Source organism: Zingiber officinale, chromosome 5A, assembly GCF_018446385.1.
Source record: "Zingiber officinale cultivar Zhangliang chromosome 5A, Zo_v1.1, whole genome shotgun sequence".
Taxonomy (NCBI): domain Eukaryota; kingdom Viridiplantae; phylum Streptophyta; class Magnoliopsida; order Zingiberales; family Zingiberaceae; genus Zingiber; species Zingiber officinale.
The window spans coordinates 138,201,957-138,228,067 of NC_055994.1; the positions used below are offsets into that span (position 1 = coordinate 138,201,957).

The following is a 26,111-nucleotide window of genomic DNA, read 5'->3' on the forward strand; positions in this document are numbered from 1 at the left end:
CATTAGACAACTTTCATATCTAAACATCACAGAGGTCTTGAGCATATTAAAGTTTTGTTTAAGATTTTCTAAGCTATCCATCTCATCATGGCCGAAAACTCTAAGAAAGAGTTCATGAAGTTCTAGCAATATTCAAACATACAAATCTTTTAAGATCTTTGTATTCTATCACATGAGCATGTTTATTTAAATTTAAGGGTCTTCCCAACCCTAAACCCTTTCTTGGCCGAAACATATGAGTGGGTTTTCTTTTAGTTTCAAATATCTTCTAAGCAAGAAAACTAATACATGATCCTTAATATTTCATAGGGAGAACCTTGTACTAGTTGGGTAAAACAATAAATTTCCCTAGCCTCTTAAAAATAGTTTTGGCCGAAATTCTAGGGTTAAGTACTTCTCTGATCAAGCATCATATAGGTATAAAAACATGAAGAAGAACCCTTTTCCATGGCATAGAAAATCTATCATGTAGTGAAGACTAGTTAAACATCACTAGATTTGTGAAAGCTCTTCTTAGCCGAATTTTCTCAAACTTGTTTCTAGGTTTTAAGATCCTCATAAAATCCGGAAAAAAAATACATAAAAGCCTTGTACCACAGGTGAGGGGAAGCTTACATCCTTTTCGCTTGTGGATCTAAGGTATGGTGAAGAAGAAGTAGCCTCTTCTTCTAGTTCCTTTCCCTTGATTCCCTTGCTAAGTCCTCCTTGTATCTTAGGTTTTCTTAGGAGAAAACCTTGGCTTGGGGCCGAAAATGGAGGAGAGGGGAACTGAGGTTTCGGTGAGGGAGAGGAGAGAATGAGAAAAATGAGAGAAAATAGAATTTTCCCTTTACATATTCTCTTTTATGTTAAGGGGGAAGAGGTAGCAAACTTAGTTTTTGCTTTCCTTCTCCCTTAGCCTTTTTTTCTATTTTATTTTTATTTTTATTTATTTATTTATCCTCATCATTCATGGTGAAATAAGGGGGAATGAATCCCCTTAATTCCTCTTTAAACATTTCGGCAAAATCAAAGAGAAAGAGGGAGAGGAAGGGAGGAAGGCAAGTTGCCTTTCTCTTGTTCTTTTCTTGTTTTCTTTTGGCTATCTTTTATTCTCACCTTTATCATGAGTTTCCCTCCTTTGCTATCAATATCTTCTCTCTATCCCAATTGGTTTCTACTCATTAATTCTATGAATTGTAATATAAGAGGTTCAAGGTTCAATCCTTGACCATCACTTCTTTTTATTCTATTTTATTTCTTTTTACTTCAACTCACTTCTTATTATTTTTCTAAGGCAAATTCATCATTCTCATATTTATTCTTAAAAGCTTAGTGGGTGTTACAGTGTCGACGTGCCTTTCGTGCCAGAAGTACCATAACTTCTACCACCGGCCGGCAGAGGAAATGAAGGCATCAACAGTCTCATATCCGTTCGATCAGTGGGGAATGGATATCGTTGGTCCATTTCCTATGGCGACCGGACAGCGGAAATTTCTGCTAGTAGCGGTCGATTATTTTTTCAAGTGGGTGGAGGCCGAGCCGCTAGCCAGGATCACCGAACAGATGGTTAAAAAGTTCATATGGCAGCACATCATCTGTCGGTTCGGCATCCCTCGCCGACTGATTTCCGACAACGGGCGGCAATTCACAGGGAAGTTGCTCGAAGATTGGTGCAAAAGCTATGGCATCGAGCAACACTTCACGTCCGTGGCCTATCCCCAAAGTAACGGTCAGGCCGAAGTAGCCAATCGGGAAATTCTCCGTGTTCTGCGCGCTCGGCTCGACCACTTGGGAGGAAGCTGGGTAGATGAAGTGTCGGGCGTCCTATGGGCCATCCGAACGACTCCAAAAGAAGGAACGGGCGTCACGCCTTTTCATCTAGTATACGGCGGCGAAGCGGTGATTCCCGTCGAAGTCGGTGTTGAATCCGTCCGGATCCGGTGTTACGATGAGGGCAACGCCAAGCGGAGGAGCATGGAGCTGGATTTGGTTGATGAGGAGTGAGCCAAGGCGTCCGTCCGGCTGATGGCGTATCGTCAACGGATGAAGCAAAACTACAACAGGCGTGTAATCCCTAGATCATTCCAGGTCGGAGACCTTGTTTGGAAGAAAGTCAAGCCGGTCGGCGATGTCGGCAAGCTGGAAGCTCCCTGGGCGGGCCCCTTCAAGGTTATCGAAAAGCTCCGCTCGGGCGCTTACTACTTGGAGGATGAAGATGGGCGGCAGCTGGACCGACCTTGGAGCGCAAATCATCTCCAGCCTTATCGAGCCGGGTGAAAGGTGCACGGATGTAACTCATTTTTATGTATATTCTGGTCGCCCATGTCTTTGTAATGCAGGAAGCAAAATTAATTCAAAGGATGACCAATGGGGTTGCTGAGCATCCGTATTAAAGTTAGCCTTAAAAAGGTCGTCGAGCTCCGACGTTAAATATCGAGAGACGAGCCGGCGTCTATAAACCCTCCGAGCGGAAGACCGTCGAGCTCCGACGTTAAATATCGAGAGACGAGCCGGCGTCTATAAACCCTCCGAGCGGAAGACCGTCGAGCTCCGACGTTAAACGAGCCGGCGTCTATAAACCCTACGAGCGGAAGACCGTCGAGCTCCGACGTTAAATATCGAGAGACGAGCCGGCGTCTATAAACCCTCCGAGCGGAAGACCGTCGAGCTCCGACGTTAAATATCGAGAGACGAGCCAGCTTCTATAAAGCCTCCGAGCGGATAGCCATCCACGTGATACATTCCGGCGGTAGAAGTCGATCGACGACAGATCCTCCCAAACTTTGAGGCCAACATACGGCCGAGCGGCTCGCTTAGCAAAAATATATGGAAAACCCCTTTGAGGTAAGGTGCAAAGCAAAAGATGGTTAATAAGAATTAAAGATGTGAGCACGTGAACGAGTGACGTTCGCGCGCCGAGCGGCTACACAGTCGCATGGCGAAAGACATTTTTTGAAGACAATCGGCTTGAGTCCATATTAGAGTATGAAGCTGAGCGGAGGAGTTTTAAAGAACACTTCAAACATGAAAGAAAAATTTCTTGCCAAAACAAAAGTTGCAAGAACGGAAAGATGATCTATTTACGCCAAACGCTGGGCAAACAAAAGAAGTTACAGCAAAAATAAGTTTTGCCGAACGGCGAGGGTACAAAAAAGTTGATAAAAAACACTCCTCACGCGTCAAAATCAAAAAGAGCATCAGGAATGGCGCCCATCACGGTAGCCATATCCTCTGGGGGGATGGTCAGCTCGGCGGTAAGGTGGCCTTTAGTCTTCAAGTAATCCACCGCCGCCTTGATCACCTCTTCGAACGTGAGGGAAATCTTGTCGGTGAATTTCTCTCCGAAGTCGTCCGAGCGGACAAATGCCTTCCTCACTTCGTCAGAGCGGGCTGACTCCCCATCCTGATACACTTTGAGCGCGGCTCGGGAAGCATCGTTGGCGGCATGGAGATCCCTCAAGTCTCCTTCAAATTTGAGCAGATCGGCCGTGCGGCTCTCTTTCTCGGTGGCCAGAAGGGCATCCAGATCTTTGATGCGTTGCTCCAGCCCTCTGATCTCCACCTTCATTAGGTCCATGCCGTCAATGGCTTGGCGCTTCCGAGTGTTCGCCGTCTTGATCTCTTTATCCCTTTGTTTGACCACAACTTCAAGCCGAGTGACCTCGCTCGCCAGATCGGAAGCGCGTTTCCGTTCGGCTTCCAAAAGCTTTTTGCTCTTCTCTAGAGCAGCCGTGGATTGCCCTTGGTTCGCCTCCGAGAGCTTGAGTTTTTTCATTTCTTCCTCCAGCTCGGCCAGTCGATTGCTGACCGCAATCTGCTCTACCCAACTCTGCGAACGAAGGCAGTTAAGCTAAAAGCTAAAACAAAAAGTATCAGTAAAGCAGAAAGGCATACCCCGGTCGCCTGCTGTAGGTTACTGTCCCCTAGCTGACTGGGGGATATGAGCGCGACGCGTACGCACGCGTCCTCCCAAACTTTGGCGAGCGGACCGGTGAGGGTGATCTGCTGTTCAGAAACCGATGGCCGATCGGCGGCCAGTAGGTATTCCTCCGAGGGAAATCTTAGGACAGTTTTAATCACCCTCGGGCCGCTCGAATCATCTTGAGATGCAGCAGCATGACCAGAGGACTCGCCGATCGGGACCGGACGGTCGCCCAGTCGCCTAAGACGATGTAAAGTCCGAGAGGTGGAAGGGTGCGCCTCAAGGATGGTCGGCGGCAAGTCAAGCTGAGTCGGAGTGTGCTCCGAGGAGACCGTCTCAAAAACTGCATGAGCATCATCGCTCCGCTCGGAAAGCTGCTCCCTTGGTGAAGGCTGTTGAGCGGCTTGCTCTAGCCGACGGCGCTTTCGAGTCACCAAAGGGGTCTCGTCAGCCGATCGACCTTCCTCCTTGCCCTGGGCAGATGTTGTGATATTGACCGCGACCTCGTCAGTGAAGACGCGGGCGGCCGATGCCTCGGGAGCAACTTGAGTTCCGTCGCTCCCTTCAGTTGCAGGGCTGGTCAGAACCAAACCCCGTTCGGCTACCTCTTTGTCTTTGTCCTTCACCGCCTCAATATTGGCCGCTTTCAGCTTGAGCTTTTCGGTTGCCTTAGCACGCCACATAACTACAGCTGCAGAAACAAAGAATAAATCAGTTAGCACAAAAGAAAAAGGGGGTTAAGAATCGCTTACTCATGCTGCAAGGCAGATCGGCTTGGATGGGAGACAAGCCGAATATATACATTACTCCAGGAAGGAGCAACTTGTCGATATCATAACGTTGGCCGACCAACTGGTTGGCCGCATGAAGATACGCTGGATGGCTCTTGAATTTGCCAAGACCCGGTTGATTCGGCACCGCCGTCTGCCACTTCATTCGGAAGGGCGGCCGCTCGGGGAGACGCATAAAAAAGAAATGCTCCTTCCAATGCTTATTGGAGCTCGGCATGTTGGTAAATAGAACGAAACCCGACCTAGATTGAAATATGAAGGTCCCCCACTCGGATTGTTTTGGGTAGAAGAAATAGTCGAAGATTTGGGGTCCAAGGGGATATCGTTCAATTTGAAAAGGACTATCACCCCGCTCAGCAACCTAATCAAGTTCGGGACTAATTGGCCGAGCGGGAGGCGAAAGTGGTTGCATATTTTGATAATGAATGGATGTGGAGAAAAGCGCAGCCCGCCCAAAAATTGATCATGGAAGAAGCAAATGGTGCCGGGCGGCGGATCATTAGGCCGATCGGAAGGAGTAGCCACAACTATCTCATGGTCCGCCGAAATTTCATACGTTCGAATGAGACGCAGTGTGTCTTCTTCATCGAATCGGCTCTCCATAGTCGTATACCAAAGACTAGGAGCGCCAACGGTAGGCGTACTCGCCATGGTCGAAACAGAAGAGATATTGACAGAAAAACTAAAAGAAAATGCCGACAGAATGAAAAAGAAAGCAATACAGGAGGAGGGGAGCTGAAAAGGAAGGCTTACGGGAATGAGAAAGATCGAGGAAAGGAAGAAGATGGCGAGCGCACCAAACAGGCGGGGAATAAGGATCGCCGGAGCAGAAACGACAGCGGGGGGTCGAAGGTCGATGAAGAAGAAGGGGGCGGAGAGAGGGGGCCGCGAGATTTATAACGTTTGCCCCGTACGGCCTTAGCCGTCCGATTCAGGTCGTGAAGAACGAGGTCATCATCCAGCCGTTCATTTCAAACGGCGGCTGTCCCATCGGAGGTGACGCCACTGCCATACCCTGACAAAAGAAAGATTGCCACGTGTCAGCAAGATACGGGTTACATTTAATGAGCGCCCTGTATCGCATGCAACGCACGTGGTTGGCAGTAGAGAAGAAGATTCAGCATAAATTCCAAGGCAATACAAGGCACGGGCAAGATACCGCCGAACGGATGAGCATCCCTAAGCCTGGCCGAGCGGATTAATATAGCGGTCGTTACTCAGTCAGATCGACAGTCCAGTCAGTCGGACTTCGCCTCCTTCGACTAGACTTGAAGGGGATGCAAGTGATCCGGCGGATAGAACAGGGGGCCCTCGTTTTGAGGGGTCGACGCCACGTGGAAATCAAAAGGCTAGGTGGACCGTGCGGCTGACCTGAGAAGGATGGGGCGACCTCCAGGCCGGCCGGATAGGAGTCGCGATTCCGGCGCTCGATTGAACAGTAACAAAGGGCCGAGCGGAGGTCATGCTTGGCCGAAGATATAAGGTAACATAGTGCTAACAATCCCTACATAGCACCCTACCGAAAATCTCCCCAGCATATCGATGCAAACGGCAGGCCGGATGTGATGGGAGTGCCGTCCGGTCGTCGCGTAAGATGAGGGCCGTCCGGACGGCACTCCCCGTCCAGCCGGCCGGACGAACGCCCCAGCCTGTGGTAGGTAGAGAAAGACAAGAACATCTTATGACAGCTGTCAAGTCCTAGGGCTAGGCCATACTCCAAGTCTGACAGTGAGGTGTTCTCTTGTCCCATCGAAGACGTGCTTGAACTGTAGTAGTATGGCGTTAGGTAAGCTTTCTGACAGACACATACCGAGGTATGGGCTGTGGACACGTATGCGCCTCGGTGGACGTGCAGGAGCTCTTTCACCGCTCTATATAAAGAGCCTCATACTTCGCCGGAGGTACGCGTTCAACACCTTTGGAGCCACTTTTTTCACTACTAGCTTGCCTGACTTGAGCGTCGGAGGGTCGCCGCCAGGAACCCCTTCCCGGCCCGACTTCTGTACAGATTCGCCGGAGTTTCGTGCGACCAGTCGAAGACCCACGTCAGCAATCGGAGAACGCCACGCGCCCAGCGTCTGTTGATTCAATATTCGGACAGGATCAATGGATATTCTCAAATTACTAAATTTATTTTAGTGGTATTGCATTGTTTAGAATTTTACAAGTTTGATGAAATTAAAATTGAAAATTTCTCAAATGCCTCTAAGGTATATAAGTTTTGATGCCTCAGCTCAGTCACACCCGATTTCTCCATACTTCTCCAGCTTAGTTTCTCAGACCTCTCCAGTTCAGTCTCTCAAACCTCCCTAGCTCAGCCATCTTTTAGCTCCTCGAGCTCTGTCGCACATGACTCCTTGAGCGCAGAGTCACCCGATCTCTCTAACTTGATCTCCCTGATCTCTCAGCGGGCAGTACCAAATATCCTTGGATGTAAGTGGGAAAGTGGAGGCAGATACATTATTTAAAACTATAATGTATTCTAAAATAATCATATATGAATTTTTTTTTTTTAAATGTAAAGTGTTGAAAAATCTCCGGCCGAAACGCCTCCGGTCCGACAACACCTACGGCGACGCCTACGCCGTCAGATTCGCAGTACGCATTTCAATGCTTCTGACAATTAATTATGTGACACGTGGGAATCAATAATCACTCTATGGATCATTTCTATAAAAAGGAAAGAAAAAGTAGCATTTGATGCCCACGTGATCGCGCATCTTTAGAAACTGTTGACTTCGATTGCATGTGATCGATAGATCACGTTCGAATCATCTGAGAACGTCGTAATTTATCTAATTTGAGGATTGCTAACGTTCGAATCTTTTGAGATCTCTCGAAATCTTAGCATTTTGTGTGCGGGTAGACGACGATGCACCTCATTAATTAATAATTCTTCGCCGTCTCCCGCCGCGAGCAGTACATGTATCAGCTAGTCGCCGGCGGGAGAACGGGGCTTCACGTCCACCATGCGATCCTTCTTTGAATAATATTTCATCTTCGCCTTGTTGCTGTTATTCTCCGGCGGAGCTCTCCTCCTGCTGTTTTGGCGGCGGAAGGCGACGGCGAGCTCGGTGAAGGCCCTCAATATGTACTTGTGGACGCTCCGGTCGTTGAGCTCCAGGTAGCAGAACAGGAGCTCCTCCATGAAGTCCCAATCCAGCGGCTGGCCGGTGCACACCCCGTGGCGAGCCTCCACCATCTCCTGCATCGAGCGGCGGAAATCCTCGTACGGGTCCTTGGAGAACGTCGTCACCGCCACCCCGCCGCCCGGCACCTCCTCCGCCTTCCTCTGAGACGAACCCGACGGCGGCGAGGTCGAGGTCGACCGCCGGCCGTTCTCGTCGTGGAGGGAGCTTGAGGAGCCGGGCGACACGAAGAAGCGCTCAGAGGAGTGGAACCCGGTGGCCGGGCGGGTCGCCTCCTCCTCTTCTTCTTCTTCGTCGTGCCGGCGGGAACAGAGAGAGTTGAAATTCTCGTAGAGGAAACGGTCGACGTCGGAGAGCGTGGCAGCAGGGTCAACTCCTCCGCAGCCGCTGACTCTGTCGTCGTCGTCCGGGTGGCGATCGCGGTCGACGGCGAAGGAAGGCGTTTTGGGATGCTTACATGCCGAGAGAATCCAACTGGTGGCCGAGGCGGAGGCGGCGGGACGACCTGCCGACGAACTCTGCATGCTGAGTTGAGATGGGACCTTCTTGATCTTGGAAAGACAGATCCGTAGAGACTTTTGGAGCTTCTTTTTCTTCCCCATCGATCTCTTTCTAAATCGAGACGTTAATTACAAGAGCTGAGGGAGAGAGAGAGAGAGGAAGGAGATGATGTTTTGGAGAGAATTAACTATAACAAACGTTTGCTTAAGGGGTTAGATTAAGCAAACGTTTGTAGTTAATTAATCAGAGATATTCAAAACTGACAAATAAGGGGGTTAGATTGACACGTTAAATTTTTTAAAAAGCACTTAATTTCAATGTAATGTTACCTTTAATAAAATAATAATAATAATAATATAATTTAACATCTAATTCGATTGGCAATACATATAATATGATGTTTATTGTGCAACTATTTGATTAAACAAAAAAAAAACTAACCCAGCCGATTTATTTTAAAAATTTAGTTCGGCCCATTCAATACGAGTAACCACAGACTTCACCAGCTTGTACTTCTTCACGGCATGCATCCCTAAATCCCACCCGAAATCGCTCATATTGAACCCGCCGAACAGACAACCCGGGTCGAACGGGAAGTAGCAGTTAATTCAAATCTCCCGGCTCTAATCGACCTCAATACCTGGTTTGTTACGTTCAGATCCTTGGTCACAATCCCTGCCACCAAACCGTTCAGATCGTCCTGTAGCCAAATTGAGGCAGCTGCTGGATCCAATGGACCATGTGCAATGGCTGCTTTAATTTATTAAAGAGTTAGCTCAACTCTTTAGAGCATTTTCAATGAAGGTTTATAAAATAAAAAAACCTTTAAAAAAAAGTAAAAAATTTGTAGGGGTAAGGTTTGGAGTTTTTATTTTAGGAACATGTTTAGAAAATTAAAACTGTTTTTCTCTTAAATAAAGTTAATAATTAATAATAAAATAATATTACATGTTGACTCTTTTATAAAGCATTTAACTATAATATTTTATTCCATAAATTATTAGTAATAATTAAAATTATACTTTCTCTATTTTCTCCCGGATGTCTATTTTCTCCCGGATGTTAATTACAAGATCGAGTAGCAAAAGAGAGGATGCTGTTTTGGTGAGAATTAAGGTTTCCTTAAAGGAGACACGTTAAATTTTTTAAAAAACACTAAAAAAAAAAAAAAAAAAATAGAACCATCACGTCTCTTAGAGTCGGTACCATAGATATGACGAGAGATAAATATAGATACACAGCTAAAAGTACATAGTCGGGACGCTAACCCCAGACAAAAAACTAAGGTAGGGTAAACTTTTTAACGTGACTAGGCCCAGCGCTCCGTGGCCCCATACTTAGAAACTCCCGAAGGGATTTTTTGGGGAGCCTCGGTACCACATATATATCCGACGGATAACGAGTTGATAAGAGGATTCGAACGCGACACCTCAATCAACAGTACCTAAAATAGAGACTTAAATTGATAAGAGCATACGTAGATGAGGACTCGAACCTGACACCTACCCCTAATTCGGTTGTTTTTTTTTTAAAAACACTTAAGTTTCAAATAATGCCACCATTTTAATAATAATAATAATATTTAACATTTAATTCCATTGGCAATAATAGTAATACATATAATATGATGGTTAGTGTGTAACTATTTGGTTAAACAAAAATTGATCATATCGATTTATTTTGAAAATTTAGTTCGGTCAATTTAAAATTTTAATTTTTTTTTTAAAAAATATCATTTAATGCAGTTAGGTTGTAATTTCTGGGTCAAAAAAATTCGGTTAACCTAATTATTAAAAAAAATTAAAATTTTATTTATTAGACTTTAAATAATTTATAATATTTGTTTAATGTTTTATATTTAATATTATTTGTCATTTTTGTTATTAAATAATATTAAATTTTAATTATATATATATATATATATAATAAATTCGGTTAATTCGGTATCAATCAAAATAATTATTTTTTAATTTAGCTAATCAAATTTGTAATGTCATGTAATGTAATTTTGATTACATTACTAGTAATGTAATATATGTAATCTTTGATTACAAGGGTCATTACATTCTTTTGTTTGGTGTCAATTATTTTTTAGAAAAATGATATTGTAGTACCCAAAATCACTTATTTAATTAAAAAAATTTATTGGATTAAATTATAATTTAATTAGAATTCGGATTTATTTAGTTAAGGTATTTATTGAATTAATTACAATTAGTTTTTTTAATTTATTTAATTAAGTATATTTTTGGTTAATTGTAATTATTCATTGGATTTAATTAAGAATTTATTTACATAGATTTAATTAATTCAGCTAGCTTATAATTATGGAAATTTGATTAATCAAGTATATTAAGAAAATAGTAGAACCTAAATATACAAAATTTATAAAGACCTAGTATTTATATAATATATGTGTATAATTTTTTATATAGATTATTCATCTAATTAATATAGAAGTAAAACATGAGTAATATATTATACATAATATAGAAATATATAACTAAATAAAAATAAATAAATAAGAAGAATATTATATATATATATATATATATAAAATGTAGAATATATAGTATATGTAATATAGTCATTGCATTAGTTTGATATATAAATATATATCCATATACTAATTTCATATATATATATATATATATATATATATATATATATATATATATATATATATATATATATATATAGATATATATATGATCCTGTCCGAATGCTGAATCAACGGACGCTGGGCACGTGGCGCTCCCCGATTACTGACGTGGATCTTCGACTAGTTGCACGAACCTCCGGTGAACCTGCACAGAAGTCGGGCCAGGAAGGGGTTCCCGGCGGCGACCCTCCGACGCTCAAGTCAGGCAAGTAAGTAGTGAAAAAAGTGGCTCCAAAGATGTCCAACGCGTACCTCCGGCGAAGTATAAGGCTCTTTATATAGAGCGGTGAAAGAGCTCCTGCACGTCCACCGAGGCGCCTACGTGTCCGCAGCCCATACCTCGGTATGTGTCTGTCAAAAAGCTTACATGACGCCATACTGCTACAGTCCAAGCATGTCTTCGATGGGACAACAGAACACCTCGTTGTCAGACTTGGAGTATGGCCTAGCCATAGGACTTGACAGCTGTCATAAGATGTTCTTGTCCTTCTTTACCGGCCACAGGCCGGGGCGTCCGTCCGGCCAGCATTCCTCTTACACCCGGCCGGACGGCCCTTACATCACGTCCGACCTTCCCTCTTCATCGGCATGCTGGGGAGATCTTCGATAAGATGTTATATAGGGACTAGTAGCAGTATGTTACATTGTCTTCGGACGATCATGACGTCCGCTCGGCCCTTCGTTACTGTTCAATCGAGCGTCGGAACCCCGATCCCTGTCAGGGCGCCTTTTTATTATCGGATGTTCATCGGTCGGCCGATCGGGAGGCCGAGTCATCCTTCTCCCGGTCGACCGGTCGGTCTGCCCTTTTCTCATGAGTCCGGTCGGCTCACCCTTCTCCAATGGACCACCTGGCCCTTTGACTTCCACGTGGCGTTGACCCCTCGCTATGGGGTCCCGTGTTCTAACCGCCAGATCACTTGCCTTCCCCTCAAGTCTAGTCGAAGGAGGCGAAGTCCGACTGACTGGACTGCCGATCTGATCGAGTAACGACTGATACATTAGTGCGCTCGTCCAGGATCAGGGATGCTCATCCATTCGGCGGTATCTTGCCCGTGCCTTGTATTGCCTTGGAATTCATGCCGAATCCTCTTCTCTACTGCCAACCACGTGCGTTGCGTGCGATACAGGGCGCTCATTAAATGTAACCCGTATCTTGCTGACACGTGGCAATCTTACTTTTGTCAGGGTATGGCGGTGGCGTCACCTCCGATGGGACAGCCGCCGTTTGAAATGAACGACTGGATGATGACCTCGTTCTTTCCGACCTGAATCGGACGGCTAAGGCCGTACGGGGCAAACGTTATAAATCTCGCGGCCCCCTCTCTCCGCCGCCTTCTTCTTCATCGACCTTCGACCCCCCGCTGTTGTTTCTGCTCCGGCGATCCTTATTCCCCGCCCGTTTGGTGCGCTCGCCATCTTCTTCCTTTCCTCGATCTTTCTCGTACCCGTAAGCCTTCCTTTTCAGCTCCCCTCCTCCTGTATTGCTTTCATTTTCTTTTAGTTTTTCTGTTAATATCTCTTCTGTTTCGACCATGGCGAGTACTTCTATGCCTACAGTCGGCGCTCCTAGTCTCTGGTATACGACTATGGAGAGCCGATTCGATGAAGAAGACGCACTGCGTCTCATTCGAGCGTATGAAATTCCGGTTGACCATGAGATAGTTGTAGCTACTCCTTCCGATCGGCCTAATGATCCGCCGCCCGACACCATTTGCTTCTTCCGTGATCAATTTTTGGCCGGGCTGCGCTTTCCTCCACATCCGTTCATCATCAAAATATGCAACCACTTTCGCCTCCCGCTCGGCCAATTAGTCCCGAACTCGATTAGGTTGCTGAGCGGGGTGATAGTCCTTTTCAAGTTGAATGATATCCCTGTTGGTTGCTACTCGGAAAACCTAGAGGTTCCACTGTACAAAAATTTTGTACAAAGGTCTGAACCTTTTTCCTAGCTACCATGTGTTCTTTTAGATTAAATTTTGGATCGCCTGCGGAACTTAACACGTTTGATCCAAAACTTAATCTATTTGTTCTTTTAGGTTTCAACTTGGATCTCCTGCGGAACTTAACACGTTCGACCCAAGTCTCCTTAAGTTATTAATTCCATTAAATACTAATTTCCATAAAAGGTTCCCAGTACTGACGTGGCGAGGCACATGGCCTTCTTGGATATGGGAGCAACCACCACCGACTAGACAAAACCTTTAATAGAAAGCTAATATTTAATTTCCTAAAATAACTTTAGGTTAACCAAAGAGAACAATCAAATCACAAGGAAAAGAAAGAAAACAAAAGAACACAACATCGAAAAACATATTCGAAATACTAGATCATAAGCCTCTTGTATTTGGTATTATTTCCATAAATAACTAGCATGATGCGGAAATAAAAATTACTAATTATACCTTGTAGAAAAACCTCTTGATCTTCTACCGTATTCCTCTTCTAACCTCGGACGTTGTGTGGGCAACGATCTACCAAGATGAGAAACCACCAACCACCTTCTTCTCCTCCAAGCAAGGTTCGGCCACAAAGGAAGAACTTTACCAAAGAAGAAAATCAAAATACTAACCAAGCTCCAAGAGATGCTAACTTTCTCTCCTCCTTCTTCTTCTTCTCCAAGTAGTATCCGACCACCACAAGAACTCCAAGAAAGATGAAGTATTCGGCCACCACAAGAGGAAGAGAGGGAGAGGGTAATGGCCGGCCACAACACCAAGGAAAAAGGGAGAGAAAACAATAGAGGTTGTGTCCCATGAAGGCACCCTCACCCCTTCTTTTATATTCCTTGGCCTAGGCAAATTAGGAAATTTAATTACAATAAATTTTCCTTAATTTCCTTGACTTGATTTAATTGAGAGAAATAAAATAAAATTTCTCAAATCAATTTCAAGTGGCCGACCACATCATTGGAAAACAAAAGAGGACAAGTTTTAATCAACAATTAAAACTTCCTAATTTGTTTCCGGAAATTTTAAAAAATAAAATTTCTCTTTAAAATCTCTTCATGGTTAATAAAAGGAAATATCTATAATTTTAATTTTATTAACATGTGAATAATTTTAAAGAGAAAATAAAACATCTCTCCAATCTACAAATAAGGAAAGAGATATAATCTCTTTCTTTAATCTTTTGTAAATATTTTACAAGAGAGATATTTTAATTCTAATTCTCTTTAAATTATATCTTCCACATTATAATAAAAATTAAAATTAAATTTCTTTTTTAATTTATTTTGGCCGGCCCTACTAGCTTGGGTTCAAGCTAGGGCCGGCCTGCCCTAGCTTGGTTCCCAAGCTAGCTTGGCCGGCCCCTTATTGGTGGGTATAAAAGGTGGGTATAGGTGGGTATAGAACTCTATAAACAAGAGGCTACGATAGGGACCGAGAGGAGGAATTGGTTTTGGTCTCCCGATAAAATTAAGCATCCTGTGTTCGCCCCGAACACACAACTTAATTTTATCAATGATAATTCATTCCACTAGAGAACTATCATTGAACTACCGCACCAATCCCAAATTACATTTTTGGGCTCCTTCTTATTATGAGTGTGTTAGTCTCCCTGTGTTTAAGATATCGAATGTCCACTAATTAAGTGAGTTACTGACAACTCATTTAATTAATATCTAAGTCCAAGAGTAGTACCACTCAACCTTATTGTCATGTCGAACTAGGTTTAACATGACAATCTTTATGAGCTCCTCTTGAGGACATTATCAACCTAGTATCTCTAGAACACAGTTTCCTTCTATAATCAACAACACACACTATAAGTGATACCATTTCCCAACTTATCGGGTTTATTGATTCAACGAACTAAATCTCACCCATTGATAAATTAAAGAAATAAATATAAAATATATGTGCTTGTTATTATATTAGGATTAAGAGCACACACTTCCATAATAACTGAGGTCTTTGTTCCTTTATAAAGTCAGTATAAAAGAAACGACCTCAAATGGTCCTACTCAATACACTCTGAGTGTACTAGTGTAATTATATAGTCAAGATAAACTAATACCTAATTACACTACGACCTTCTAATGGTTTGTTCCTTTTCCATTTTGGTCGTGAGCTACTGTTTATAATTTATAAGGTACTGATAACATCATCTTCTGTATGTGACACCACATACTATGTTATCTACAATATAAATTAAATGAACAACTACAAACAAATGTAGACAATTAGACCAAATGTGATTCTTTATTCATAATAAATGTTTACAAAGCTTAGGCTTTCAGTATACATTCCAACAATCCCCTTGGACCCCCAAATCTTCCACTATTTCTTCTACCCAAAACAATCCGAGTGGGGGACCTTCATATTTCAATCTAGGTCGGGTTTCGTCCTATTTACCAACATGCCGAGCTCCAATAAGCATTGGAATGAGCATTTCTTTTTTATGCGTCTCCCCGAACGGCCGGCCTTCCGAACGAAGTGGCAGACGGCGGTGCCGACTCAACCGGGTCTTGGCAAATTCAAGAGCCATCCGGCGTATCTTCATGCGGCCAACCAGCTGGTCGGCCAACGTTACGATATCGACAAGTTGCTCCTTCCTGGAGTAATGTATATATTCGGCTTGTCTCCTATCCAAGCCGATCTGCCTTGCAGCATGAGTAAGCGATTCTTATCCCCCTTTTTCTTTTGTGCTAACTGATTTATTCTTTGTTTCTGCAGCTGAAGTTATGTGGCGTGCTAAGGCAACCGAAAAGCTCAAGCTGAAAGCCGCCAATATTGAGGCGGTGAAGGACAAAGAGGCAGCCGAACGGGGTTTGGTTCTGGCCGGCTCAACAACTGAAGGGGATGGGGGGACTCAGATGGTTCCCACTGATCCGGCCGCCCCTATCTCCACTGATGACGCCGCACTCGATCTTACTACTACTGATCATGCCGAGGAGGAGGGCCGATCGGCTGATGAAATCCCTTTGGTGACTCGTAAACGCCGTCGGCTAGAGCAAGCCGCTCAACAGCCTCCACCAGGAGAGCAGCTTTCCGAGCGGAGCGATGATGCTCATGTGGTTTTTGAGGCGGTCTCCTCGGAGCGCACTCCGACTCAGCTTGACTTGTCGCCGACGATCCCTGAGGCGCAACCTTCTGTTGGTTGCTACTTGGAAAACCTAGAGGTTCCACTGTACAAAAATTTTATACAAAGGTCTGAACCTTTTTCCTATCTACCATGTGTTCTTTTAAATTAAATTTTGGATCGCCTGCGGAACTTAGCACGTTTGATCCAAAACTTAATCTATTTGTTCTTTTAGGTTTTGACTTGGATCTCCTGCGGAACTTAACACGTTCGACCCAAATCACCTTAAGTTATTAATTCCATTAAATATTAATTTCCATAATTGGTTCCCAGTACCGACGTGGCGAGGCACACGACCTTCTTGGATATGGGAGCAACCACCACCGACTAGACAAAATCTTTTATAGAAAGCTAATATTTAATTTCCTAAAATAACTTTAGGTTAACCGAAAAGAACAATCAAATCACAAGGAAAAGAAAAAAATAAAAGAACACAACATCGAAAAACATATTCGAAATTCTAGAATCGTAAGCCTCTTGTATTTGGTATTATTTCCATAAATAACTAGTATGATGCGGAAAGAAAAATTACTAGTTATACATTGTAGAAAAACCTCTTGATCTTCTACCGTATTCCTCTTCTAACCTCGGACGTTGTGTGGGCAACGATCTTCCGAGATGAGAAACCACCAAGCACCTTCTTCTCCTCCTAGCTAGGTTCGGCCAATACAAAGAAGCTTCACCAAGGACGAAGAACAAAACACCAACCAAGCTCCAAGGGATTCAAGTTTTCTCTCCTTCTTCTTCTCCGAGTAGTATCCGACCACCACTAGAGCTCCAAGCCAATAGAGAAGGTTCGGCCACCACCAAGAGGAAGAGAAGAAGAGGATGGCCGGCCATAATAACTTTCTTCAAGCATGAAGAATTTCGGCCACCACCAATGCTCCAAGAGATGCTAGAGACGAGACTTGCTTTCTCTCCTTCTTCTCCTTCCTTGATCCGGCCACAAACAAAAACTCCACCAAGAAGATAGGTTTCGGCCAACAAGAGGAGAGGAGAGAAAGGGAAGGGCCGGCCACCACACCAAGGAAAAGAGGGAGAAAAATAATAGAGGTTGTACCCCATGAAGGCACCCCTACCCCTTCTTTTATATTCCTTGGCTTTGGCAAATAAGGAAATTTATTTATAATAAAATTTTCTTAACTTTCCTTGACAACAATTAATTAATAAAAAATTAAATAAATTTTCCTAATTAATTGTATGTGGCCGGCCACCTCATGTAGAGCAAATAGGATAATTTTAATCAACAATTAAAACTTCCTTTTTTGTCTTTGGAAATTTTAAAAAATAAAATTTTCTTTTAAAATCCCTTCATGGTTGATAAAAAGAAATTTCTATAATTTTAATTTTCAACATGTGAATAATTTTTCAGAGAGAAAAATTAAAATATCTTTCCAATCTACAAATAAGGAAAGTGATCTAATCTCTTTCTTTTAATCTTTTTGTAGATCTTTTTAAAGAGAGATATTTTAATTTTAATTCTCTGTAATAAATTATATCTTCCACATAATAAAAATTAAAATTAAAATTCTTTTTAATTTAATGGGGGACGGCCACCTAAGCTTGGGTTCAAGCTAGGGCCGGCCACCTCAATGGCTCAGCCTTTAGGCTTGGTCAGCCACTTTCTCATGGGTATGAAGGTGAGTATAGGTGGGTATAGTACTCTATAAATAAGAGGCTACGATAGGGACCGAGAGGAGGAATTGGTTTTGGTCTCCCGATAAAATTAAGCATCCCATGTTCGCCCCGAACACACAACTTAATTTTATCAATAATAATTCATTCCACTAGAGAACTTTTATTGAACTACCGCACCAATCCCAAATTACATTTTTGGGCTCCTTCTTATTATGAGTATGTTAGTCTCCCTGTGTTTAAGATATCGAATGTCCATTAATTAAGTGAGTTACTGACAACTCATTTAATTAATATCTTAGTCCAAGAGTAGTACCACTCAACCTTATTATCATGTCGGACTAAGTCCACCTGCAGGGTTTAACATGACAATCCTTATGAGCTCCTCTTGAGGACATTATCAACCTAGTATCTCTAGGACACAGTTTCCTTTTATAATCAACAACACACACTATAAGTGATACCATTTCCCAACTTATCGGGCTTATTGATTTATCGAACTAAATCTCACCCATTGATAAATTAAAGAAATAAATATCAAATATATGTGCTTGTTATTATATTAGGATTAAGAGCACACACTTCCATAATAACCGAGGTTTTTGTTTCTTTATAAAGTCAATATAAAAGAAACAACCTCAAATGGTCCTAACTCAATACACTCTGAGTGTACTAGTGTAATTATACAGTCAAGATAAACTGATACCTAATTACACTACGACCTTCCAATGGTTTGTTCCTTTCCATTATGGTCGTGAGCTACTATTTATAATTTATAAGATACTGATAACATGATCCTCTGTGTGTGACACCACACACCATGTTATCTACAATATAAATTAATTGAACAACTACATTTATCATAAATGTAGACATTTGACCAATGTGATTCTTATTTCTAGATAAATGTTTATACCAAAAGCTAGGCTTTTAGTATACACTCTAACACCTTCCACCTCTCGGACTCTACGTCGTCTTAGGCGACTGGGCGACCATCCGGTCCCGATCGGCGAGTCCTCTGACCATGCTGCTGCATCTCAAGATGACTCGAGCGACCCGAGGGTGATTAAAACTGTCCTAAGATTTCCCTCGGAGGAATACCTACTGGCCGCCGATCGGCCATCAGTTCCCGAACAGCAGATCACCCTCACCGGTCCGCTCGCCAAAGTTTGGGAGGACGCGCGCGTACGCGTCGCGCTCATGTCCCCCAGTCAGCTAGGGGACAACAACCTGCAGCAGGCGACCGGGGTATGCCTTTTTGCTTTACTGATACTTTTTATTTTAGCTTTTAACTTAACTGTCTTTGTTCACAAAGTTGGGTAGAGCAGATCGCAGTCAGTAATCGACTGGCTGAGATGGAGGACGAAATGAAAAAACTCAAACTTTCGGAGGCGAACCAAGGGCAATCCACGGCTGCTCTAGAGAAAAGCAAAAAGCTTTTGGAAGCCGAACGGAAACGAACTTCCGATTTGGCGAGCGAGGTCGCTCGGCTTGAAGCTGTGGTCAAACAACGGGATAAAGAGATCAAGACGGCGACCTCTCGGAAGCGCAAGGCCATCGATGACATGGACCTAATGAAGGTGGAGATCAGAGGGCTAGAGCAACGCATCAAGGAGCTGGATGCCCTCCTGGCCACTGAGAAGGAGGGCCGCTCGGCCGATCTGCTCAAATTTGAAGGAGACTTGAAGGATCTCCATACCGCCAACGATGCTTCCCGAGCCGCGCTCCAAGGGTATCAGGATGGGGAGTCGGCCCGCTCTGACGAAGTGAGGAAGGCATTTGTCCGCTCGGATGATTTCGGAGAGAAATTCACCGACAAGATTTCCCTCACTTTCAAAGAGGCGATCAAGGCGGCGGTGGATTACTTGAAGGCTAAAGGCCACCTTCCCGCCGAGCTGACCATCCCCCCAGAGGATCTGGCTACCGTGATGGGCGCCATTCCTGATGCTCTTTTTGATTTTGACGCGTGAGGAGTGTTTATGTTTTTGTACTCTTGCTGTTCGGCACAACTTATTTTTGCTGTAACTTCTTTTGTTTGCCCAGCGTTTGGCGTAAATAGATCATCTTTCTGTTCTTTCCAAAACAAAAGTGTTCTTTAAAACTCCTCCGCTCGGCTCCATACTCTAACATGAGCTCAAGCCGATTGTCTTCGAAAAACGTCTTTCGCCATGCGACTGCATAGCCGCTCGGTGAGCAAACATCATTCGTTCACGCGCTCACATCTTTAATTCTTATTAACTATCTTTTGCTTTGCACCTTACCTTAAAGGGGTTTTCCCCATATTTTTGCTAAGCGAGCCGCTCGGCCGTATACTGGCCTTAAAGAACAGGCTCTGTCGTCGGTCGGCTCTTACCGCCGGAATGTATCACGTGGATGGCTATCCGCTCGGAGCGTTTATAGACGCCGTCTCGTCTCTCGATTTTTAACGTCGGAGCTCGGCTGGATCGGGTTTAAGGACGCCGCTCGTCTCGATTTTAACATCGCAGCGAGTCTCGGTCTTCCGCTCGAGCGATAGACGCCGCTGCCGTCTCGATTTTAACGCCGGGCTCGGCGGTCTTCCTTCGGGCGTTTATAGACTCCGGCTCGTCTCGATTTTTAACGTCGAGCTCGGCGGTCTTCCGCCGGAGCGCGATAGATGCCGGCTCGTCTCGATTTTAATGCCGAGCTCACGCTTCTTCCGGCGATGACGCCACCGCTCGTCTCTCGATTTTTAACGCGTCGGAGCTCGGCGGTCTTCCGCTCGAGCGTTTATAGACGCGCTCATCTCTCGATTTTAACGCCGGAGCTCGGCGGTCTTCCGCTTCGGAGCGGTTATAAACGCCACTGCCTCGTCTCGATTTTTAACGTCGGGCTCGGCGGTCTTCCGCTCGGCGTTTATAGACGCCTGCCTGCTCTCGATTTTTACGTCGGAGCTCGGCGGCCCCCTTCAGGAGCGTGCGTCGGCTCGTCTCTCGATTTTTAACGCCGGAGCTCGACTGTCTTCCGCCGGAGCGTTGCCGGCCGACTCTCGATTTTTAACGCCGGAGCTCGACGGTCTTCCGCCCGGAGCGTTTATAGGCCGCGTCTCTCGATTTTTAACGCCGGAGCTCGGCGGCGCGGAGGTTATAGCCGAGCTCGTCTCTCGATTTTAACGCCGGAGCTCGGCGACCTTTAAACTAACTTGACACGCCTGTTCGGCAGTCTATTTGCCCTCCTTAATTATTTTGGCTTCCTCGCATTACAAGGGCATGGGCGACTAGAATATACGAAAATGAGTTATATCACCCTGACCTATATAAGTGGAGATGATTCGCGCTCAAGGTCGGTCCAATCCATATATCCTCAACTAAGTATGGACTCTAGTTGATAACCTTGAAGGGGTAAAGCTTCAAGCTGGTCGTTAACGCGTCGAAGCTTGTCTTCAGAGCATGGGTCGACCTGGAATGATCTGGGGATTACGCGCCTGTTGTAATTTTGCTTCATTCTTTGACGATACGCCATCAGCCAGACGGATGCCTTGGCTCTTTCTTCCTCAACCAAATCCAGCTCCATGTTCCTCCGCTCGGCGTTGTCCTCATCATAATTTTGGATCCAAGCGGATTCAACTCCAACTTCGATAGGAATAACCGCTTCGCCGCCATACACCAAATGGAAGGGCGTGACGCCAGTTCCTTCCTTCGGGGTCGTTCGGATAGCCCATAAGACGTCCGACACTTCATCCACCCAACTTCCTCCCAAATGGTCGAGCCGAGCACGCAGAATACGAAGAATTTCCCGATTAGCTACTTCGTCTTGACCATTGCTTTGGGGGTATGCTACGGACGTGAAGTGTTGCTCGATGCCATAGCTTTAGCACCAATCTTCGAGCAACTTTCCAGTGAACTACCGTCCGTTGTCAGAAACAAGTCGGCGAGGGATGCCGAACCGACAGATAATGTGTTGCCAGATAAACTTCTTGACCATCTGCTCGGTGATCTTGGCTAACGGTTCGGCCTCCACCAACTTGGAAAAATAATCGACTGCCACCAATAGAAATTTTCGCTGCCCGGTTGCCATAGGAAATGGACCAACAATGTCCATTCCCCACTGGTCGAACGGGCAGGAGATCGTGGAAGCCTTCATTTCCTCTGCCGGTCGGTGAGAGACATTGTGATACTTCTGACAAGATAGACATGTTGCGACGGTCCGAGCGGTATCAGCTTGCAAGGTCGGCCAAAAGTATCCAGCTAGCAGGATCTTTTTAGCTAATGATCGCCCGCCCGGATGTCCTCCACGTGATCCTTGATGTACTTCTTGGAGGATGTAAGCCGAGTCTTCCGAGCTCACGCATTTCAACAGCGGGCGAGAGAAAGCCTTCTTGTAGAGTTGATCACCGATGAGTGTGAACCGACCGGCTCTCCTCCTTAACAGCTGGGCTTCATTCCGATCGGGCGGTGTGGCGCCCGAACGCAAAAACTCCGTGATGGGTGTCCTCCAGTCGCTTGGAAACGTGAGGCCTTCCATCCGGTCGACGTGCGCCACCAAGGATACTTGCTCAATTGGTTGCTGGATGGCGACCGGCGTTATTGAGCTTGCAAGTTTAGCTAACTCATCGGCCGCTTGATTCTCTGCTCGGGGTATCTTTTGGATAATAACCTCTTGGAAATCGGCTTTGAGTTTTTCAAATGCTTCTGCGTAGAGTTTGAGCCGAGCGTTGTTAATTTCAAAGGTGTCGGAAAGCTGCTGAGCGGCCAACTGCGAATCCGAATGGAGCGTTACCCGACCAGCTCCAACATGCCGAGCTGCCTGCAAGCCGGCTATGAGGGCTTCATATTCCGCTTCATTGTTTGTAGCTCTATAATCTAGCCGGACGGATAAGTACATTTTTTCTTCTTGGGGAGAGAGCAGCAGTACTCCAATTCCGCTTTCGAGTCGAGTGGACGATCCGTCCACATATATTCTCCACATAGCTTCTGGCTCCGGCTTTTGCACCTCAGTCACAGAATCCGCCAAGGACTGTGCTTTAATTGCCGAACGGGGCTGGTATTGAATGTCGAATTCGCTCAACTCTGTAGTTCATTTGATGAGCCGTCCGGACGCTTCTGGATTCGACAAAACTCTCCCCAGTGGACTATTCGTTCGGACGATGATGGAATGAGCCAGGAAATACGGGCGAAGACGCCGGGCGGCGAGGACCAGAGCGAAAGCCAATTTCTCGAGCCCGGTGTAGCGAGATTCAGCATCTTTTAAAATATGGCTCAAAAAATATACAGGCTCTTCTCCGCTCACTCTCACTAGTGCCGAGCCGACTGCTTGCTCGGTTGAAGATAAGTAAATACAAAGCGGCTCACCTGCAGCTGGCTTGGCTAGTATCAGGAGAGAATTCAAATAGGTCTTCAAATCTTCGAATACCAGATCGCATCCTTAATCCCAATGGAACTTGGTGGCTTTGCACAAGATTTTGAAAAAAGGAAGGCTCCGGTCGGCGGTTTTGGAGATGAATCTCGATAGAGAGATTATCCGACCGGTCAAATGCTGCATTTCCCTTGTATTTCTTGGAGGCCGCATGTCTTGTAAAGCTTTCACCATGCTAGGATTTGCTTCGATGCCCCACTCGGTCACTATGTAACCTAAGAAGCGCCCTCCTTTTGCTCCGAACAGGCACTTCTGAGGATTTAGCTTGACTCCATATTTCCGTAGCGTTCGGAAGGTTTCTTCCATGTCTTTGAAGAGATCGGCCGCTCGGACGGATTTGATAAGAATGTCGTCCACATAAACTTCCAGATTCCGCCCAATCTGCTCTTTGAACACTTTGTTCATCAACCGTTAATAAGTGGCCCCCGCGTTCTTTAATCCGAACGGCATCACATTGTAGCAGTAGGTGTCATCGGCCGTCACGAAGCTAACTTTTTCTTGATCTTCCCGGGCGAGCGGCACTTGATGGTATCCCTGATAGGCGTCGAGCATGCATATCAACTCGCAATGTGGCCAGAATCCACCGCTGATCGATTCAAGGTAAAGTCCTTGGCACGCCTTGTTAAGGCCCCGAAATCGATGCACACTCCACTTGTTGCGGTTTGGAAACTAGCACCACATTCGCCACCGAACCTGACTCGCAGATATGGCGGCCTCAAGAGTTTCTCCACCTCGGATGATGGCATTCTCGCCCTGAAGTCCTTTTCTTTGCTTTATCGCCGAGGTCCCTTGGACGTGAGCTCATGTCGGCAATACTTGGTGAAATTCGCATCATGTGCCACCGACGAAGACATCATGGTTTCTTCGAGGCATTGGATCTCCTCTTTCCGATTTGCCTCTAGATCGACGCGATGAATGTCGTGGCCTCCGATTGGGGTGTATTTGCACTTCCTCTTTTTCGTAAACTAAAGAGGGAGGCTTTTCGATTATAGCATTCACCTCGATCCGTGGCGACTTCGAGTTGCTTCTGCTCGGACCATTTCGACGTAGCATCGCCGAGTTGCCAGTTGATCCCGCATTTCTCCCACTTTGTCTTCGACGGAACTTGATCTTCGGTGAGGAGACGGCCGCCGAACTCGCCGAGCGGGTCCCAAAATGACGCTATGATGAGGGAGAGTCGACCATCACGAGTTTGCTGTCCGCGTCCACGGCTCTTCTCCCAATGAAATAGCCATCCGGATTTGTCCGACCGGCAGACTTCATTGCCGGAGTTGTCATGGGTAGCAGCTCGGCTAGGTCAATTTGTAGTTGATCGAATGCCTTTTGAATATGATGTTGACCGAGCCTCATGTATAAAACGCGGTGAATAGTGTAGTTGGCTATTACCGCTTTGATGAGCAGAGCGTCGTGGGGCACTTCAACCTTCCAAGTCCCCGCCCAAAACCATTTCGGGTCCACTTGCCCGCTTTACCGCAATTAATCGCATGGATCCGGAGTCACGGACGCCGCTTTTCTTGCTGGTTGAGTCCTCCGTCGGCCCACCATGATGTTGATTTCACAGAAGTATTGCTTCTATTTTCTTCTCCTCAAGGTCGGGCGTCCCTAGACATTCGGAGATTCTCCTCCTGGAGAGCGATGCCGCCGAGTTTTGTTGCTCGCTTGGCCACCGTCCGATCGGCTTCACGAGGCCTCTGTCGCCTGTCGGCTGATGGCGACCGACGACCGACGCCTCGGGAACGGGTGGGCAATTAGAGGAAGACGCGGAAACTTTGGTGTGTGTGTCCGTTCCGTGGAAGGAGCGTAACATTGGGATCCATCTTCTTTGTCCTAGGGCCTACCGCACTTCTGGACATGAGGTCTTGGATGAGCTCAATTGCTTGACCGTGGTCCTCGGGTGGCTGATGGGCAACGTAGACTCCGCTCGGCAGAGGAGCCCGCCTACTGAGTTTCTTTTTTCCGGGCCGCCTTCCTCCACGTTGATGTATTCGTTGGCGGTGTAGCATGTGATCATAGTCTCGGGCGGCTCGAATGAGCGATCGGAAGAAATCCCCATCCACGAGGCCTTGTGTGAAGGCATTCATCATGGTCTCCGAGGTGGACGTTGGAATATCCATGGCCACTTTGTTGAACCGCTAGATGTAAGCTCGGAGCGATCCACGGGCTTCTTGTTTGATGGCCAATGCACTAACGCCGGTTTTTTGATATACCACCGCCATGGGGTGGAGGAAGGCCGTCCTTGAAGCTTGTGATGGATCCGTCCGAACATCCGAAACCAACGTTGAGCCGATCCGATAGGGTGGTGAGGAAAACCCGACACTTCACCCCATCCGTATTGATGCAGGGTTGTCGTGTTATCAAACTTGCCCAATGATCATCCGGATCGGTGGTTCCATTGTATTCGCCGATCGTCGGAGGCACGAGTGCTAGGCGAGGGTCTCGAGAATAGCCTCAAAATTTGCGATTAATCCTCTCGCATGAGTCCGCTCGAGGGCTTTTCCTTTTCTGTCATCTCGTCTCGGCATTTCATCCGAAGAAGATCCCGATCTCTATAAGTGGGTGCGCTTCGAGTGCGTGGAATAGGGCCCGATGAAATGCAACGTGGCATGTGGTGCTTCCGCCGACCACCGACGCCGACGTTGTTGTCGCTCCTCTACCGTTGTTTTTTTGCTTCATCAACTTACGGCGTCTCAACTCGACCGCATCGAGTTCTTCCGTGAAAGGCCACCGTCGCCGCTCCACCGCCCATTGCTTCCGCTCGATGTAGGAGCCGTTCCACAGACGGCGCCAATTTGATCCCCGTCTCAATGTCAATCAACGACTGGCACGTGGCGCCCCCGGCCGACGTGGATCTTTGACTAGTTGCACGAACCTCCCATGAACCTCAAGTGAAGTCGGGCGGAAGGGTTCCCCATGCATCCGACACTCAAGTCAGCAAGTAAGTAGTGAAAAGTGGCTCAAAGGTGTCCAACGCGTACCTCCGAGATATAAAGCTCTTTATATAGAGCGGTGAA

At 45.7% G+C, this 26,111-nt stretch overlaps 1 protein-coding gene across 1 annotated transcript; it reads right to left on the reverse strand.

The window, feature by feature from the left end:
• Positions 1–7,627: 7,627 nt before the first annotated feature.
• Positions 7,628–8,446, reverse strand: LOC121980077 (transcription repressor OFP14-like). The gene has a single exon (XM_042532044.1). It carries the CDS (start codon positions 8,444–8,446, stop codon positions 7,628–7,630), a length of 819 nt encoding a protein of 272 aa, XP_042387978.1.
• Between the last annotated feature and the right edge of the window lie 17,665 nt (positions 8,447–26,111).

Coding starts and splice junctions, on each gene's coding strand:
- LOC121980077 (XM_042532044.1), bottom strand. CDS start 8,446: ATGGGGAAGAAAAAGAAGCTCCAAAAGTCTCTACGGATCTGTCTTTCC.